Here is a 16,326-nt window from a genome sequence, read left to right on the forward strand (position 1 = left end):
TTGGGAAACATGAAACCATTTGAAGTGGGATGGCTAAGCCTCACCTAATCACCAACTCCAGTGATTTCCAGAGCCTGCTGCTGAGCAATGTCCTCCCTGTGGGGTTTGCAGTTAAAAACTGATCCTGAGGGTCCTTGGTGGCCTGTGAGAACCTTGGAAAATTGACAGTGGATGAAGAACTTTGGAGGTGATTAGCTAACACTATATTCCTACAGTAGAATAAATACGAAGCCTGAGATTTTGTTTTTGCTTTAGCATAAAAAAATCTGAACCCGGGGAGCTGTTCTGCCTTAGGAATCATAGGATACTTCAGAGCAGCTTTTTTCACCCCAAATATATGAAAGAGCTACAGACCACATGGTGGGGTCATGTAATTTCCATCTGTTTCACAAAAAATTTACTCAGCTGAGTTTTGGAAAACTGTCTAAGTCAAAGGTTTCCTCTGAAAGAATGAGATCAGCACATGGTGACACGGGAGCCCAGCAAAGCCTGTCCTCTTCTCTCAGTACAGCATATCCCCAGCATAACAGCTTTCACTCCTACATCATGAGCCCATCTTGGACAGGAACTCCTCGACTTCTCAGAGTGATTTTCTAGTTAGAAGCTGAACTGTCTTTGTGCTAAGAGAGGCTTTCTGCAGCCTCTCAGGAATATGGTGGCTAATCATGGATGAACAAATGTGATGCTTGTAGCCTTTACGTTCCCAGTAGTCTCTCAGTCTCTGTTGTTGCAGCTCTGCATTCCCAGCTGAGCATTGCTGGTTACCCTACTTATGTTTTCATCTTGGCAAGAGACTAATTTACATCATTTTCTCTCTTCTCCTCTCCTTCTCTCCCTGTTTGCCTACTGCCTCTCCAACAAACCTGCCTCAGGACCAGCTGCTCTTCTGTGATGACTGTGACCGTGGCTATCACATGTATTGCTTGAATCCACCAGTCTTTGAGCCCCCAGAAGGTAACATACGACTGAAGTCTGCTTTGAAAATCACAATAAAGTCTTTGTGGAGAAGGGAAAAATTTTAGACAGGTTTTGAACCATACAGGAAACAATAGCAAAGCAAAGGGAGGTAGCACTGGAAAGAAACAAAATTAATAGATGTGATGCACTAGTGTGATCCCTGGTATCCTATTCAGTCTTGCCTGGTCTCCTCCTCTTCCAAAACATGGCTCTTTCGTGGGTCATGGCTGCCTTTGGATGTCCCAGGTGTTATTGGTCACCTTAATTAAGTCAACTGAATTGAGAGCCTGTGAAATGTGACTTTGGACTTCTTAAGAAGTCAAAGTCCTGGAGAGAAAGCCTGAGACAGGAAGGTCCTCTCTGGAACATCTGAGAGCCTGAACTGGATTAAATGGAATTACCTTCCTTGTTCTATGATACGTTTCTGTCTTGGCAGCGTGAGGGTTTTGTGGTCTCTATTAAATTTGGTATGTAGTTATGACCTCTGCAGGGGGTTCAATCTGACTATGCTAGGACTGGTTGGAGTTTGTCACTTGGCTGTGGAGCAGAGCAACCAGCCTCTTACCATTAGAGGCTCTCTGACTAAAATCCTCAGAGAGCAGTAGAATTGGAGGAGACTTGTAAGTGTGAATGACTGTGGTTTACATGAGGGGCAGGACAAGAATACTTACAAATCAATCATGCATTCAGGAGCTAATGTTTGTAACTTTGGTAAAAAGGAAGCTAAATCAGGAGGGGAAAATTTTGAAATGCAGCTAATAATTAGCTAAAGGTTTCTGTTCCACTGGGAAGTGGTTTATTGAAAGTGTGAAAATATAAAACACCTCATTGCAATGCACACCCCAGCAGCATTGTAGCTCATGTAGAAAGCCTATGGACACAAATGCAAGGGCAGCAGAGGCTGCTTCACAAAAGTACAGGCAATTTCATTATTAGGAGTATCTGATATACTATTCAAGCCAATCTTGACATAAACTCTGAGTGCCTAGATTTTATGTCATTCCTATAAGAAGGATTTCTTCATTTGCAGGGAGCTGGAGTTGTCATTTGTGCCAGGAGCTGCTCAGAGAGAGAGCATCAGCTTTTGGCTACCAGGCCTGAGGAGCTCCAGCAGTCAAGAAACACCTTGCTCTGGTGTTGCCATACCAGCACACAATTCCCTTCCAGAACACAAAGACACAACCCACATCCAAACGAATGGACACTCAAGTACAGGAAGAGGTATCTGTGGTATTCACTGTCACAATGCCAGACCTCCTGGGCTCTGCTAGGACTGTGTACTTTCCCAATGATCCAGATGAAATCTCTTCACTGCTATGCATGGTTGCTGCTTGCCATTAACAGGCTCACATGCATTATGGAAGGGGGAGGGTTGTTATACTGACATGGAGAAGTCAATTTTGTGTGGCCTTGTGCTTTCTGTTTACTCTTTTTAAAAATGAAAAAGTAGTAAGATATTTCCCAAGGAATTATTGGCGAGTACTTCAGCTGGGAGCAGCACCAGGTGTTTCTTTTCACAGGCTTGACTGGAAATCTCTTTACTGCAACCACTCTAGATGCATGGGTGCTTAAGAGGGGTGCTCTGAGAGTTGCATTTAGTTCAGTACTTCCCAGTTCATGAACAGCACATTGTCACTAAGAGAAGCACTGATCAAAACTTTTTGGGGTGACACTTCCTCCACTGAATCAAATGCCCTGATTTGGCAGACCATTAGGAATGTTTGAAGTGTAAGGAAGAGCAGTACTGGTATGTACACACTCAGATGCTTAGAAATGCCTTTGGTATTCAGGATATTCAGGCATACTGTCCCACTGCAATTCCAGCAATACCTTCTGGACACATAATTTCTTTTCATTCAGAAAATTCTGAGTGAAAAATCTTATGTATGCAACTGACTTTCTGTTTAGGTCAGAATATTGAACAAAAGAAAAATTGTCATCTTAAGTTGGTCATAGGAAGTAAAAATTGACAGTCTTCTGAGCAATCTAACGTAAGTTGCAGAAAGGAACAATTTTGGCTTAAGGTCAAATGAAGCACTTTGATTAATTTTTTAAAATTTCTAAACTAAAATGCTCTGCAACTGAAAACTGCAATTTCTGGGCGTTGCCTAATCTGAGCTTTCAGCATTTCCAAAGTGTTACTGGTTTTTGTCAAAGTAATTCCCAAGATCTAACTGAATTTCCAAATAATTCTCCCCCAAATTCCCTACAACTGCATTTTTGGCCAATAACAAAATTTGTCTAGAAACCTTCCCCAACTCTAAAGAAAAGAATAATTTGCTGAACCTAACACGAAAAAAATTTAAATAGGAATAGTTCTACTTTATTTAAACAAAGCTTTACATGTGAAATGAAGAAATATTAAGTGAGAACATCCATTGGAAAAAAATTATTGCAGTTGAATCTCTTTGAACAATTTAAGACATTACTAGGAGAATAAGTACATCAAATATTTTCTACAAATTACATCTTTAAGGTTAAAAACCTACCACTCCCTGAACTGCCAAACAGCCCAGAAAAAACATTTTTTGGGGTATGATGTATATCACTTTCTATGCATAGATTTAAGTGGGTTTATAATATAAATTTATGAGAGTCCCAAGCAGCCTGTGACTCATGTTGTTGGTACAAGTAGGTAAGGATACTGAAAGTTATATTTGGCATGTTTATATTGGTTGAAACTCTTCTGCAAAATTAAATGTCCCCAAACACCTGAAAGATATTGTGGAACAATATTGGTGAGCTATTTTTTCTTCCTTCTCCCGCTAATTACACTTAGTTAGGATGAGCTATACTGACCTAGTGCACTTTTTCTCATTATTTAGATGTTTTTTTCCCCTTTTGTTCAGCTTACGCACCAAAAGTAGCTGTGTCAGCTACTGGATTCTCCCACCTACTGCTGCAGCTTCTTCTCAGGCTGCAGCAGGAGTATTTTAACTTGTTAGAAAAAAAAAAGTAGAAAGTATTTATCCTAATTGTATTGGACCAAATCTCTCCTGGAGCAGCTGCACTGGCTACCTGTAAAATTCATTCAATATCTTGCGTTTTCCATGTGACAGTTCTTCAATGAGCTCAGAGCACAAAGAAATTTGAGCATCAGGTCTGGAGAGAGCGAAGTGGAAGCCTGTGCACTTGCATCAGGTGTCTGATACCTGTTGGGACAAGGCCCTTGAGCAAATATAAACTAAAGCACCTTCTTCCCAGTCTGGAACTGCCCTGGCCCTGGGGAGCACTTGGAGGACACAGCTGATCTGCATGAGCATTTACACCCATCTATTGGTCTAGTTAAACCCTGCTGATCTGGCATTTTGGGACCAGCACATGGTTCAGTGTCTGATACAAAATCCTTTTGCTGTTGTGAGCAGGAGTGAAAGTGTGTATTCACCAGAGACACTACTGGGTTCTCTCACAGAAAATGGATGTTTTGGGAAGAGTGATTGGAAATGAGAAGTGTGTGTGCTGGAGGAAATTTTTATGGTGGTGCTGGTGGTGGGCTCAGCAGATGTGGGTTAGTGTTTGGGCTGGTCCTCAGCTACCAGTCCTGCTGGACTAGAGACTTCCATCATAAAAATGACCATCACCTTCCAGTGTCCTGATATTTACACTGACCTTGGAGGAGGAGGACAACGTCTGCATTCCTAAACAGAGAGGACACGCATGTTGGTTTGGCCCGTGTGTGAAGCAGACGCTGGTGGCTCATCATGTAGCTCTCAGGTAGCCTGGTTGGTGGAACCAGCTGGTGCAGAATTTCACTGGTGTCCATCCCTATGACAGAGACATTGCTAAAGGAGCTGTGCTCTCTGTGCACACCTGCTTTCCTATTTCGTGGTTTTGATCCAGAGCTGTTTTTTCCTCCCACAACCGTTCTGCAGCCAGCAATATCTTTCATGTTCAGAAATACTCCTCTGTGGCCTTGCTGAAGTTTCATCACTAATGAGGCGTGACAGAAGGACAGATTGCTAGATCTTCAATGCCAAAGCATTGTTTGCCATCTGAGATCAGTGTGACAGGGTGCTTACCCACAGTGGACCAGCTGTGTCTCATCTCTCCAGCTGTGTGCTGTGCAGCCAGGAAGCTCCAGGTGACTTTGGCAGCAGATTAGACACAAGCTCTCCCGTGCAGAGAACTTCCTCTAGGTGCAGCCTCCCTTCTTCACTAGCTGAGTCCAAGATAAAGGCTGGAACTGACCTCTCAGTGACATTTTCAGCATGCATTTAGAGCCATGTGTGTTGGTGCACTTTAGGAATTCTGACTGATCTCCAGGTGAGAAATGCACCAGCTTTGTTGAGATGAGGAGAGGCTGTGGCACTACCATGGGGGTGAGGAAGAGGAATTTAAAAACTTTGACAACTGATTCCCTGTCACCTGCTGCCCCACTGGGGATAGTCCTCCTGCATGGCTGCTTGGGCAACATTACTCACTGTCAGGTAAATCTTGCCAGTGATCTGGCCTGGGCATGAAACAGTGTGAAGGCTCCAGCTCAGTGTGCTGCTCTCCCTCTTGCTATGGCAGGACGTGCAACTTTGTTGGCAGTCCCTGAGGTGAACAAACTCTGGTGTTTTTCAAAACTCTTCTGTGTAGGCAAGGCAATTAATATTTTAGCACAAATCAGGGCAAGCTACCAGGATATGGTAGATCCTGCATGCCTTGAAGACTTCAAATCAAGAACAGACAGATTCCTAGATGTATTTTAATTAAATACAATCTTATTTAATCACAGGAATGTCTGACTGAAAATGGCTTGTGTTATAAAGGAAGTCAGGCTGGATGATGTAATTGTTCTTCCTGGCCTTATTATGAAAACAGATGTTTACTGTGGGAGAGGATGTATTTAAATATAAGCGTGTCTGCATAATGGCCTTAAAGTATGTTAGTTAAACATATGCACGTGATCATTCTACTTTTAACTCCTTTTGGGTAACCTAAAAAATGTCAGCTAGAGAAAATTGTCTTTACTGATGCAGTAAATTGCACATTACCTCCTTCATGCCCACAATGGCATCTACTTTGGTGTTGGCTACCTCAGGCTGTTGCAGAGATTGAACAATTCAGACTGTATTGTGTGAAACCATGGCTTGCCTCTGGCTCCCCATCACATTTGTGTGCTGTGCTGCCCAGTTTTCTGCCCATGGTGGGAAGGCTGGCTGGGGAGGGCAGCACCTGCGGGGACAGACTCAGAAACCAGAGGGGTGGAGAAATGACCACTCTGAACAGGGGCATCCAAGCGGCACCACTGAGGACGTGAACTCGTGTTGCCATCACAGAGCCTCCCCCAGAGCTCGGAAAAGGCAATACCTTCAAGAAACGTGAGACAGGTCCTAATCTGCCCCCAAACTGTGCTTCCATAGCTGTGTTGCTGCATCAAGTTTACAGTGCACAGAGTTTGCATTCTGCAAATGTGCCTCAGACCAGCTCTTGAGCTAGGAAAGCCACTATTAAGTGTGTTCTTTTGAAGCAAATGTTACTTTAAATAACTTTGAAATCATGATTTTTCATCTCTTTTTAAAAGGAGCTTAGTCAGTTCTGCCCCAAAGGAAGATTCTCCTGCACCATGCAGTGTTATGGGGCTGTAGCATTTTCTTTACAACTACAGCAACTTGTTTTGACAGGGGTCATCTGGGAGGTGAGGAGTGGATGGGGGTAGAAATGAATATTAATTAAGCTTGTCACTGCTAGAGGGATAATGTGCATTGTGGGCAAGAAAAATCCAGGTAGAGCTGGGCATGACTCTTCTGTGTAGAATGAATTTATTTTTAAAAAATGTGCTTTTGAGAGAACCATAATTATTCATATATCGAAGTCCAATCTGGCAAATTATTTCGTACAAAAACTAAGAGGGAACAATCAAAAGAGTTGAAAATTATTGTTACAATCTATTTAGAAAGAACCACTTCAATATTTAAATTTTAGAGTTAATGTAATTTATATTGGAAAAAATCTAGCACCAGTCTGTGAGGGAAGAAAATGTAAATCTTTTGGAGGACATGATTAAAAGATAGATTATCATTTCAGTGTTGTTATGGGAGGCTGGGGGATGATCACGAGGAGGTCACCTGACATTTTAACAGTTGGTCAGTTCTATAATTTTGGGAAAATAAGTTCTGTGAAGAGGATCAGGCAGAAAGGTCAGGGAAGCCCTCTTCTCTAACCAGTTCTGGGTTCATTATGATCTTAGCATCTCCCACTTTTGCACGACAGGAGGAGGGGAGTGTGCAGCTGAGCAGGGTGACCACGGCTGCCAGGCAGGAGCAGGGGGATGCTTCCCCAGCCCCCAAGTAAGGGGTGTCTGCAGAAGGAACCCCCAGCCAAACGGGCAGGGATGCCAGAGCTCTGTCCCAGCCACTGCCCCGGGTAGGGGACATCCCGTCCCGCAGTGCCCTGGGGTGTGCCCGGCTGCCCAGTTCAGGGGCACTCAGAGCTGCTCCGAGCCTGTCTGGGAGTGGGGCATTCCCCACACCCCACCTAGGTGGAGTTATAAAGCACGGGGCTTATTTCCACTTACAAGGATTGCACTGCTGTGAGCAGGCATTCAAATCTGTGCCTCACTTCTGGAGTAAAGGCAGGATGGCAATTCTTAGCTACTTTTGCAAAGCACTTGGAGCCTACAAACAGTGTGCAAGCCCTAAGTGCTGCTATTTACCACAGTGCTGCAGACCCAGGCTGAGGCAGAGCAAGAAGAGCCAGCTCTTCTGGGCAGTTCCTTACACCATTTATTTCTGCCAGCCACAGGCCCATGATGCTGCCTGGGAGATAGGAACAGGTGACAAGGCAGGAAAAATCCAAGATCCTGCAGAAGGAACAAAAAAGTTTAGTTGCTGTGGATGTGCTTCTCCTCTGGTAAAAGAGAGCAGGAGCTGTGACTGGCAGGCAGCCAAATCTATCTTCAGTGATGATATAATTACTAACAATGACCTCCAGCCCCAGAAGTAGTTAAATGGTTTTTCAGGGCAGGCACCAAACCTGGTCTGGTTTACATACGATAAACTCAGGTTTGCTGGAGGGGCAGGGAGAGGAGAGGGGTGTCTGTGGTTTGAAGGCGACTGATTTACAACCCCAGCCTGCTCCTCATCATGTTCCTCTGGATGTGCAGGCTCAGACAATGTCCCCTTTCTACCAGTGCCATCATCCAGGGCCAAAGCATCCTGTCCCCACTCCTGGGGAGCAGTTCTGCAGAGAGCGCTGGCACTGTCCCAGCTCTGTCTCTGGTGGTGCTGGCTGGGGCACAAGGTCTCACTGCACTGCAGACAAGGGACACTCCCAGACAGTGTCCTCGGCCCTTGGGTCAGTGGCTGTCTTGAAGGAGGCAGGCTGCAGGTTGTGCAAGCACAGTTTTGCTGTCCTGATGGCCTTAGCACAGGACAGAGGGGAGCTACATCACTCTCCTGTTTCTCCAGCTGCACTGCTGGGGTGTTTGGATGGTCCCCCCACCACTGTGCATTGAGACACTTAACTGAGGGGAAAAGAGAAGGTAAAGAACAGCAAGTATCTCTAGGGGACAGAAGGGGTTTTAGGCTTTACCCTTTTATTGTGTGCCACTGAGAATGCCAGGCATTTAGCAGCCGGGGAATTGGGCCAACAGTTTATTAATATTTGTCGTGTATTTCTGCCATGTTGGCTGAAAATGTAAAGTGTTATTGCATTAGTGCATTTAGAATATATCTTGTGACTGCTGTTTTGAAATGAGAAAACTACTACTTTCAGATCAGCTTACTGCCCTTTGTGCTCATGAGGTTAAAAATAAAACACTTCATACCTGAAAATTGCTGATTTTTCAGATATTGATATTTTCTTTCAGACTCCTGTCAGTCTAGTCATCCATCTGATTCTGTTCAGTAACAAACTATAGGTTTCACCTCCATGGTGACTCAGGAAATATTTCATCTCCTCCCACTCTCAGAAGCTAGGGAGAAAGAAGGGCAGGTTTTATTCTTCGTATTTGGACACACTGATAAAGGATGACACATTCATTTCATGTTCATCTCCTTTCCTTGTCTTGAATGATTGAATTGGTTGGCTGGGAGAGCATTCCTTTCTGTAGTGGTCTGAAGGGTCTTTGCTGCCATGGCTCATCTCTGAGAAAGCACAGTCCAGCATTTTATCCACTTAGATAGAACTCCTCTTGCTATTGCCATATAAGACTTTGAAACTGTGAATTCTCATTAGGGACCCTAGTGCCTACAAGAAAAGGACTTCCCTTCCATTTCTCAAGATCTTCTGCCTGGAAGGCCAAAGCCCCTGCTGCCCATGAACTTGGATGGAGCATAGATCTGTTTCCAGCCTCAGCATGTTCTTCTATGGGACACAGGACCTCATTTAGATGTTCACAATGTGCTCCCACTGCACAGTTTGTGAGCAGCAGTGAAAAAGGAAGTATCTGCTGAAAACCAAAGGACAAGAGATGAATGTTACACCTAACCTACTCTTCCTTTATAGCTGTCCTGGAGTACTCACTAGAGATGTGTCCCTGCATCATTTTGGGAAGGCTGTGCATGAGGAATATCCAAGTGTCATCTCCTTTGCGCTTCATTACAGAATATCTTTCCTTGTTCATTCTCATTTTTTTCTTTTCTTACAGAATTTCAGAGACAGTGTATACTAAAACTGATTTGAAAGGTTTAGAACAACTCAGAAATAGACAAGTCCAAATCAAACCATCACCTTTTATCTCTCTTAGAAGTGTTCAACAAACCTTTGATCATTGCAGAGAATCAAGCTTGTGTGCTTATTTAAGGTCAACTCAATCAAGGCCATATAGTAGTTCTTTAAAAAAGTGAGAGATATTTCCTCTTTACCTTGATGGCTTTCCATTTCTTCTGCTGCAGAAGAGATCAACAGTCTTCCTGTTTACTTAGACTTCCTTAGACTTCCTTAGACTTCCTTAGACTTTCTTAGACTGCAGTCTGGGTTAGAAGTGATGGGTATAGGCCTGGAAATAATTTATTTCATTGAATTGAAGATGTACAGAGACACTCAAGAGTATTTAAGTAAATTGTCATCTGTGTGGCTCAGTCAGATCTTCTAAGAACCAGAAGCTTGTGTACATGCTAATTTACTGGTTCACCTTTTCTTCATCTGCCATTTCAGGTTGAATGTGCCATTGGTATACACAAGTTTTTTTCCACTAGAAGTGGCTGAAAACAAAAACATCAACAATTAAAATAGGGAGTGAGGAAGACTGAGTTACAGTCTGCTGTTGATCCTTTATTTAATTTGGGACAACATTGTCCCCATTATTCTAAAGGAAAATAGAAGGAGGCTAAATCTGTGACATCATAGCACTTCTCCCAGATAAAAGCTGTTTTGTCACCATCTTGTAGGTTCACTTTTAAAATGCTGAAGTAATTATCTCTGAATAGTGGCACTGGCACAGCCTTACTGTGTGATGCTATGGTATTGATTTTTAATTAGGAGACTTTAAATTGTATATATATATTTTTTTTGCATATATATTTGTACATCATCCTAATGTTATTTACAGTAAACATTGCTCACTGACCAGGAATAGATCTAGAGTCCTATAGTAAGTATTTCTGAAGAAGGAGAGAAGAGAAAATTCTACTTGTTTTGGAAAGGTGTGTCAGCATTCTAACAAAATAGAGCAAAACATTATCCCCTACAACCTAATCAGAATTATATTTGGAGCATGATTTATCAGCACATGAAAGAGAACCAATGCTCTAAAAAGTGGGACTGATTCTCAGCTGCTCTTAGTCAACATTAATCCAGTGACTTTGTGGTTGGCCTGGTATCCTTAAAGATGCCAAGTCTAAGTCTTGGACTTTAGTCTTTATGAAAAGGTGTGTGGCTGCTTAATGGTTGAGCATACCCAACACATGCAAGAAAACAGTTATTTCTATCTCTGTCTATAAGTCTGGTTTGTTTATGCTCTGTTCTGACTCAGCCTGGCTCTGGTGATGCCATGTCACAAGCTCCAAGGGAAAGTGAGAAATCTCAGCAAAAGATAATGATGGAACAGTCAGCAACCAGGGCAAATGTCTCTCTGACTTCATGGAGTTTGAGCTTGTTTCATCAGTTTTCAGTATATTGCCTTCTGATTTTCTGTAAACAACTCTTCACTGCTGTGTCAGGAAACAGTGGACAGCAGCACATTATTTTCCTCACCTGTATGAGACCTCTCTTCAGTCAGCTCCATTCTCCCTCTCTTACTCATTTCTAATCTGTTCTAGTATTTTTGATCTCTCTGTCTCTTCATGTGAAAATCTTTTCCAGCCCCTCTCATTTTTAGCATCTCTCCCTGGAGTCAGTCCTCTTCAGCATCATTTGCTCTGAGACAGCCACCCAGGATACACCACAGGTATTTAAAGCTTTACTTCCAAGCTTTATTTCTCTCCCAATGGTATGTCCTGACAGTATGTCTTTGCTTTTTAGCCATTCTGTGAGTAGGCCCATAGTGACCTCTGGGATGTTTTTCCTTTGTGATTACAGCTCATCCCAAAGGAACCTGTGCTACAGCCAAGTGAAGCCATGCAGCCTTGCTGCTGGCACACACCCCCTCCTTTCCCCAGTGCTCCAGCTGGGGATGTGGTCAGGCTGCCGGTGCATGAGATCACATCCAGCAGGGCTACTCCCTGGAAGCCAAAGTGTTGCTTAGTAACCCACTCATGGAAGTACCAGAAGCATTTTTCAATCTGTCACATTGGCAAAGAACACTGGCTTCTTGATTTAGAGTCATTCTGCTGTGTGTGGCAGGGCCATGCTCCATTATCTTGCATCCAGCACTATCTGCAAGCAAGGAAACAAACCTCCCATTTAAGGGAGGGGCTGGGAGAAGGTGGGGGTGTGAGGCACAGAAAATATTTTTCTAGGATTGTATGTGAATCTTTTAGATGGTTCTCCTAGTCCTCATCTTAACTCCTTTCCCATGGGAGATATTCCTTGCTTATGAAATGCACTCCAGGGTCCTATAGCAATTGGCCAAACAGGACCCTGCAGCACCTTCATCTATTATGAGACATTACTGCAATAAAACTTGATGTGTCATACAGAAACTGGATGAGGTATTGCAATATTTATGCTGTAAGCCTCAGTGTCATGGACAATTGCTACAGAATAATGTATGTCTTTTCTTAATGCAGTGGAGTCACAGCAGCTTCAGCAGAGCACTGAACACAGATCATCTGTGATTGCATGGTTTCCTCAGTTATTTTCAAATTATTCTGTTACAGAGTCTTCAATGAAAAATATCCTCTCATTTAAAAATAGACCGTAAAGGCTCTTAGGTTACTCCTCCTTTTAAGAGTAATTCAGTCTGAGAGCAAAACATCCAAGAACTGGGTTCTGCATTCAGAGGCTTACTCCTTTGTCTGGAAGTGGTTTATCATTAAAAATGGCTTCAAAAGTAATGAGGGTTTTTATTTGAGGTACCTTATTGATTTTGCTATCATATTTCCTCATTTTGGAAATGAAAAGGTATTTTAAACAATGTCTAGCTTTGAGCTCTGGGGGCCAGCTGGAATCTTCCCATCCTGCTTCTTGTTATCAAAGACAGTAGAACCATAGAGTGTGTCCAGCCATGGCATCACCCATTTCTGTGGCTTGCCTCCTGTTGACAGACTGTGTACTGGAAGCCCTCTGCAAGAAATTCAAGGGCTTTTAGATGGGTTGTGGAAGGTCCAGGATGGTCTGAAGATGAAGTTGTTAGACCCAAAATGTACCCAAATGTGCTCTTTTATTCTTTGGAGTGTCATTTACCTGGGATGATGCTCAATGTTGCAGTGTTGAAATCAGCAAGTTTCATCACATTTTTTGTGTAAAGCCTTGTCAGTGCAAGAGCAGTGACCTGCACAATAGTTGTGTGCTAAAGTTTGGCTCAGCATAAAGATGAAAAAACATCCCACAATATCAGAAACTCCCGACTTGATTTCTGAGAACTTTTTGAGAAGCTGAGTACCTTCCTGTGCTCTTTCCCACTCTAATAAATAAATTTGGCTATGGGATAGAGGTCTTCAAATTTATTGTATGTAGTTGTATTTTTATTGCACATAGTTTAAGAAATACAGAAAATGATCAAAAAATACTCCTGATGACTGGTCAGCATAAAGCATTTGATGCCTTGCTGTTGATCCTAGAGCAGAAGTGTCTACATCACAGAAATACTCAGAATGAGCTGGTTTCTCCAGGGGGCAGGAAACATTCTTGGCAGGGAAGCAAAGACTGTGAAGGCCTGGTCTACATTTTAACTCTTAGAACTGGCTGTGCTAGCTCAGAACTGAGGGAAAGTTTGCCATTGTGGAAAAAAGGTGCTCTGTGGAAAAAGGGTTCAGAGAAGCACTAAGTGGTACAATGTATTATTGTTTTGAAAGAATCAGGGTATCTGTTTCCAGTGTTCTAGTACTTTAACCTTGAAGTTTGTTCATAATGAAATCATCTAGCCTTACCAGTTAGGCATCGAAGCAAAAGACTTATTGTTACAAAGACAGTGGTGAGGGAAGAGCAGGTGTACTGGGTAACCTCTAGGCAATACTGAGAAAGCACATCCACTCCCTGCATTCACAGGGGAGGACACCTCTTTCTTTGCACTTACTGGAAATTCTGCATCTTGAAGTTATTTGAGGTGAGAATCATTTTAGAGCAACTGAGTTAGCTACAAAGCAGGTGATGTTCCACTAGGTGTTAATTCTTGTTTAGCTTTTGGGGTTTCTATCTGCTCATATACTCAGCCCTCTTTTCAGCATTTGAGGATGCTCTAGATTACTTCTGTCTCACCTAACTGGGATCTGCCTGCCCTTGTGGAAACAACAAATTGTGGATTGGAAGCTGCCCCACTTCCTGGCTGTACATACCCCTATCTATACAACCTGTATGTGTATGTTGAGTGATTGCATTGTAGTGGCTTTTGTAATGCAATAACTGTGGTGTCAAGAAAATGTGGTTGGAGAAAACTATGCTTACAAATTTACATGAATAGAAAATCAAAGTCACTGAAAAGGCAATACAGCTGAAGAATTCTTACTGTGAGCCACCACCATGTTTTTCACAATATGCCAAATTCTGTATCCTCTAAATAGGCTTTTATCCTCTTTGCAGCAGAAGTGAACTTTAATTTTGTGTCTGTACTCTGAACTGGAGACATTGGTGCTCAGTCTTTTCATAATGTGCTGATGAATTGAAACGCTAACCTTGTCATGGGTTCACCAGCTTCTGTAACTTCCCACCAAAATAATCCAATGCCAGTTAGTGAATAGCGTGGAGGAGTTTTGGGTGCTGCTGACTGAAGCATGCCATTGAAATGTTGGTCTTCAGGGCCACAAGGTCTTGTATTGATGCTTGTAAGAAAAAACCCAGCAGTCGCAGATGAACCCAAATGTCCTGTTAGTCACATGGCAGGTACAGAGACAAGTCAAAACAACGGAGAGGAAAAAAATAAGGTCTCCTGCCTGTAGAAAACCCCACATACTATCTCATTTCAGAGGAAAAATCCTTCTGTGACCATTCCTGGGTGACAAGTAGGTGGGATCAAAGGCTGGAAAGACCCATCTCTGTAGTGTGTTTGTCACTGTGTCTTTGGTTATGTACACCAGAATAGGAGAAAATGCCTGTCTTTCTTTCAAATTCCTTTTCAGCTGTGTACACTGCCTCCAGGTTGCCTGTTGCTACACCCCGTGAGGCCTCATTGGAGTTTACACTATCTTGCTTGGTATTTGTTTACTTTTGGCAGCCACAGACTAAGGTTACAGGTTTGGGAACCGGTACATAATTGTAAGGACAGCTTCCTGTGTTACTTTTTTCCCCCTCTTCCTCTTTTGTAAAGTGTGAACCTTTCTTTGGAACTCTGAAGTGACTGTATCGTTACAATGTTTGTATGTAGAGATTTGTTTTAACATGGCTTGTGTGGAGGACCTTTGCTCTTCTTATCTCACATTCAGTTTTATTAAGTGCTTGATAGCTTTGCCAGCCTTCTGTGGGGGAGGAGAGGTGACGGGGTGGCTTCAAAACTTGGCTTTTTTTAAGGGAAATTTGCCCAGCTTTACCTAGAGCAGTATGAGAATCTGGGGTGCTCCTGACTGTTCTTCAGTCATCCTGATCTGATTGCTTCTTGGAGAAAGAGATCAGCCTTGAAACCCTCAGAAAAAAAAAAATACACTTTTTAATGCGCTAAGCCAGCACTGACCAAGAAGGCCCATCAGTTTGTCATGCATGGAGACTGCATGGTGTGTGTTGAGCACAGAGTGAATCACGGCAACTCACACTGCTCTGCGGATGCCACGGAGCCACCGCCGCTTGCACCAGCCAAGGATCGGCCCTTCCGTGTTTTGGTGGTTAGGAAACCTGTGAGTGAAATCCTACTGAGATTGGAGAGGAGAGGAAAATGGGTGTTGGAAGCCTCTCAGCTTTGCAGGATTTCTTTGGTATTCATACACATTTGCAAGAATGTATTACAAGCATCTTGTACTGTTATTAGTAACTTGTACTGTAGTTTGTTAGCAGTGTTGACTACCTACATAGCTAATATTCTGTTGCAACTTAGAAAATGTGTAAACAACTGCAGAAAACAGGAGTTTAGAACTTGTATGTACTGTTTTTTTTATATTAAAGCACTTCAATTAAAAGTTCAAGGAAAAATGCTTCTGTAGCCTTTGTATCTGTTTGGATAACAGATGTGTGGAAAGAGATGGGAGTGCCCTCTTCCCAAGACCTTCCCTGTTTGCTTTGGTACTAACCAAATGAGATGGTCAAAATTTTGGGAATAACTTTGTGTGTTAAAGTTTATTCAGGAAAGAGAAGGTGCCGGCAACCTCGTCCAGAAGACATTATAATCTTACAGAGCCTCTGTGACCAACGCTGAAGTGTCTGAGGGACGGCCGAGCCATCACCGAATGCTGATTCACACAGACGTGAGTATCTGCAAAAGAGGTTTTAAATGGGGAGCAGCTAATGAATGAGTCCACGCGTAGTATATTATATTTCCTTTATTTTTGTGATAAAATCCCTCAGAGGTCACTGAAAGCCAGTTCATGTGAAAGTGAATGAAATCCCCAGCCCAGAGTTATTTCAGGGGTACTAGAAAGTGGTGGGTTTGTGTACCAGAGGAGTTGTGTTGGAGAACAGCAGCACACACAGGCAACAAATGGTCCTCACCACACATCCCAGAAATTGTTTCTCTCTCCTCCCTGCCCCCTGGCCCCCCTCAATGTGCATATCCAAATACTTTCCTGGATCACATCACTGTGGGATCGGCGTGCATAAACAGACATCTCTAAAGCAGCTTGTGATTTGGTGATCTCAGCCCAGCTCTTAGTAGCCAGATGCCCATAATATGAAAACAACCATCAAAACTGTCTCTTATGCTGGCACTGTTTAATCAAAGGGACAATAGGAGAGAATGGCAGTCTTATTTCTACAAAGAGC

General features: G+C 42.9%; 1 protein-coding gene across 4 annotated transcripts in view; it reads left to right on the top strand.

Annotated features, from left to right (window-relative positions):
* DPF3 (double PHD fingers 3) overlaps positions 1-15,542 on the top strand; it is a 168,163-nt gene extending 152,621 nt beyond the window's left edge. For all 4 annotated transcript variants that reach the window (XM_014869353.2, XM_014869355.2, XM_014869354.2 and 1 more), the window contains 2 exons: positions 873-954; positions 1,988-15,542. In XM_014869353.2, the coding sequence (XP_014724839.2) occupies positions 873-954; positions 1,988-2,058 (153 nt within the window). In that variant the 3' untranslated portion in view covers positions 2,059-15,542. The remainder of the gene's footprint in view (positions 1-872; positions 955-1,987) is intronic.
* The last annotated feature ends 784 nt before the right edge of the window (positions 15,543-16,326 follow it).

The sequence above is a fragment of the Sturnus vulgaris genome, chromosome 6 (assembly GCF_052056855.1).
Source record: "Sturnus vulgaris isolate bStuVul1 chromosome 6, bStuVul1.hap1, whole genome shotgun sequence".
In the NCBI taxonomy this organism is placed as follows: Eukaryota; Metazoa; Chordata; class Aves; order Passeriformes; family Sturnidae; genus Sturnus; species Sturnus vulgaris.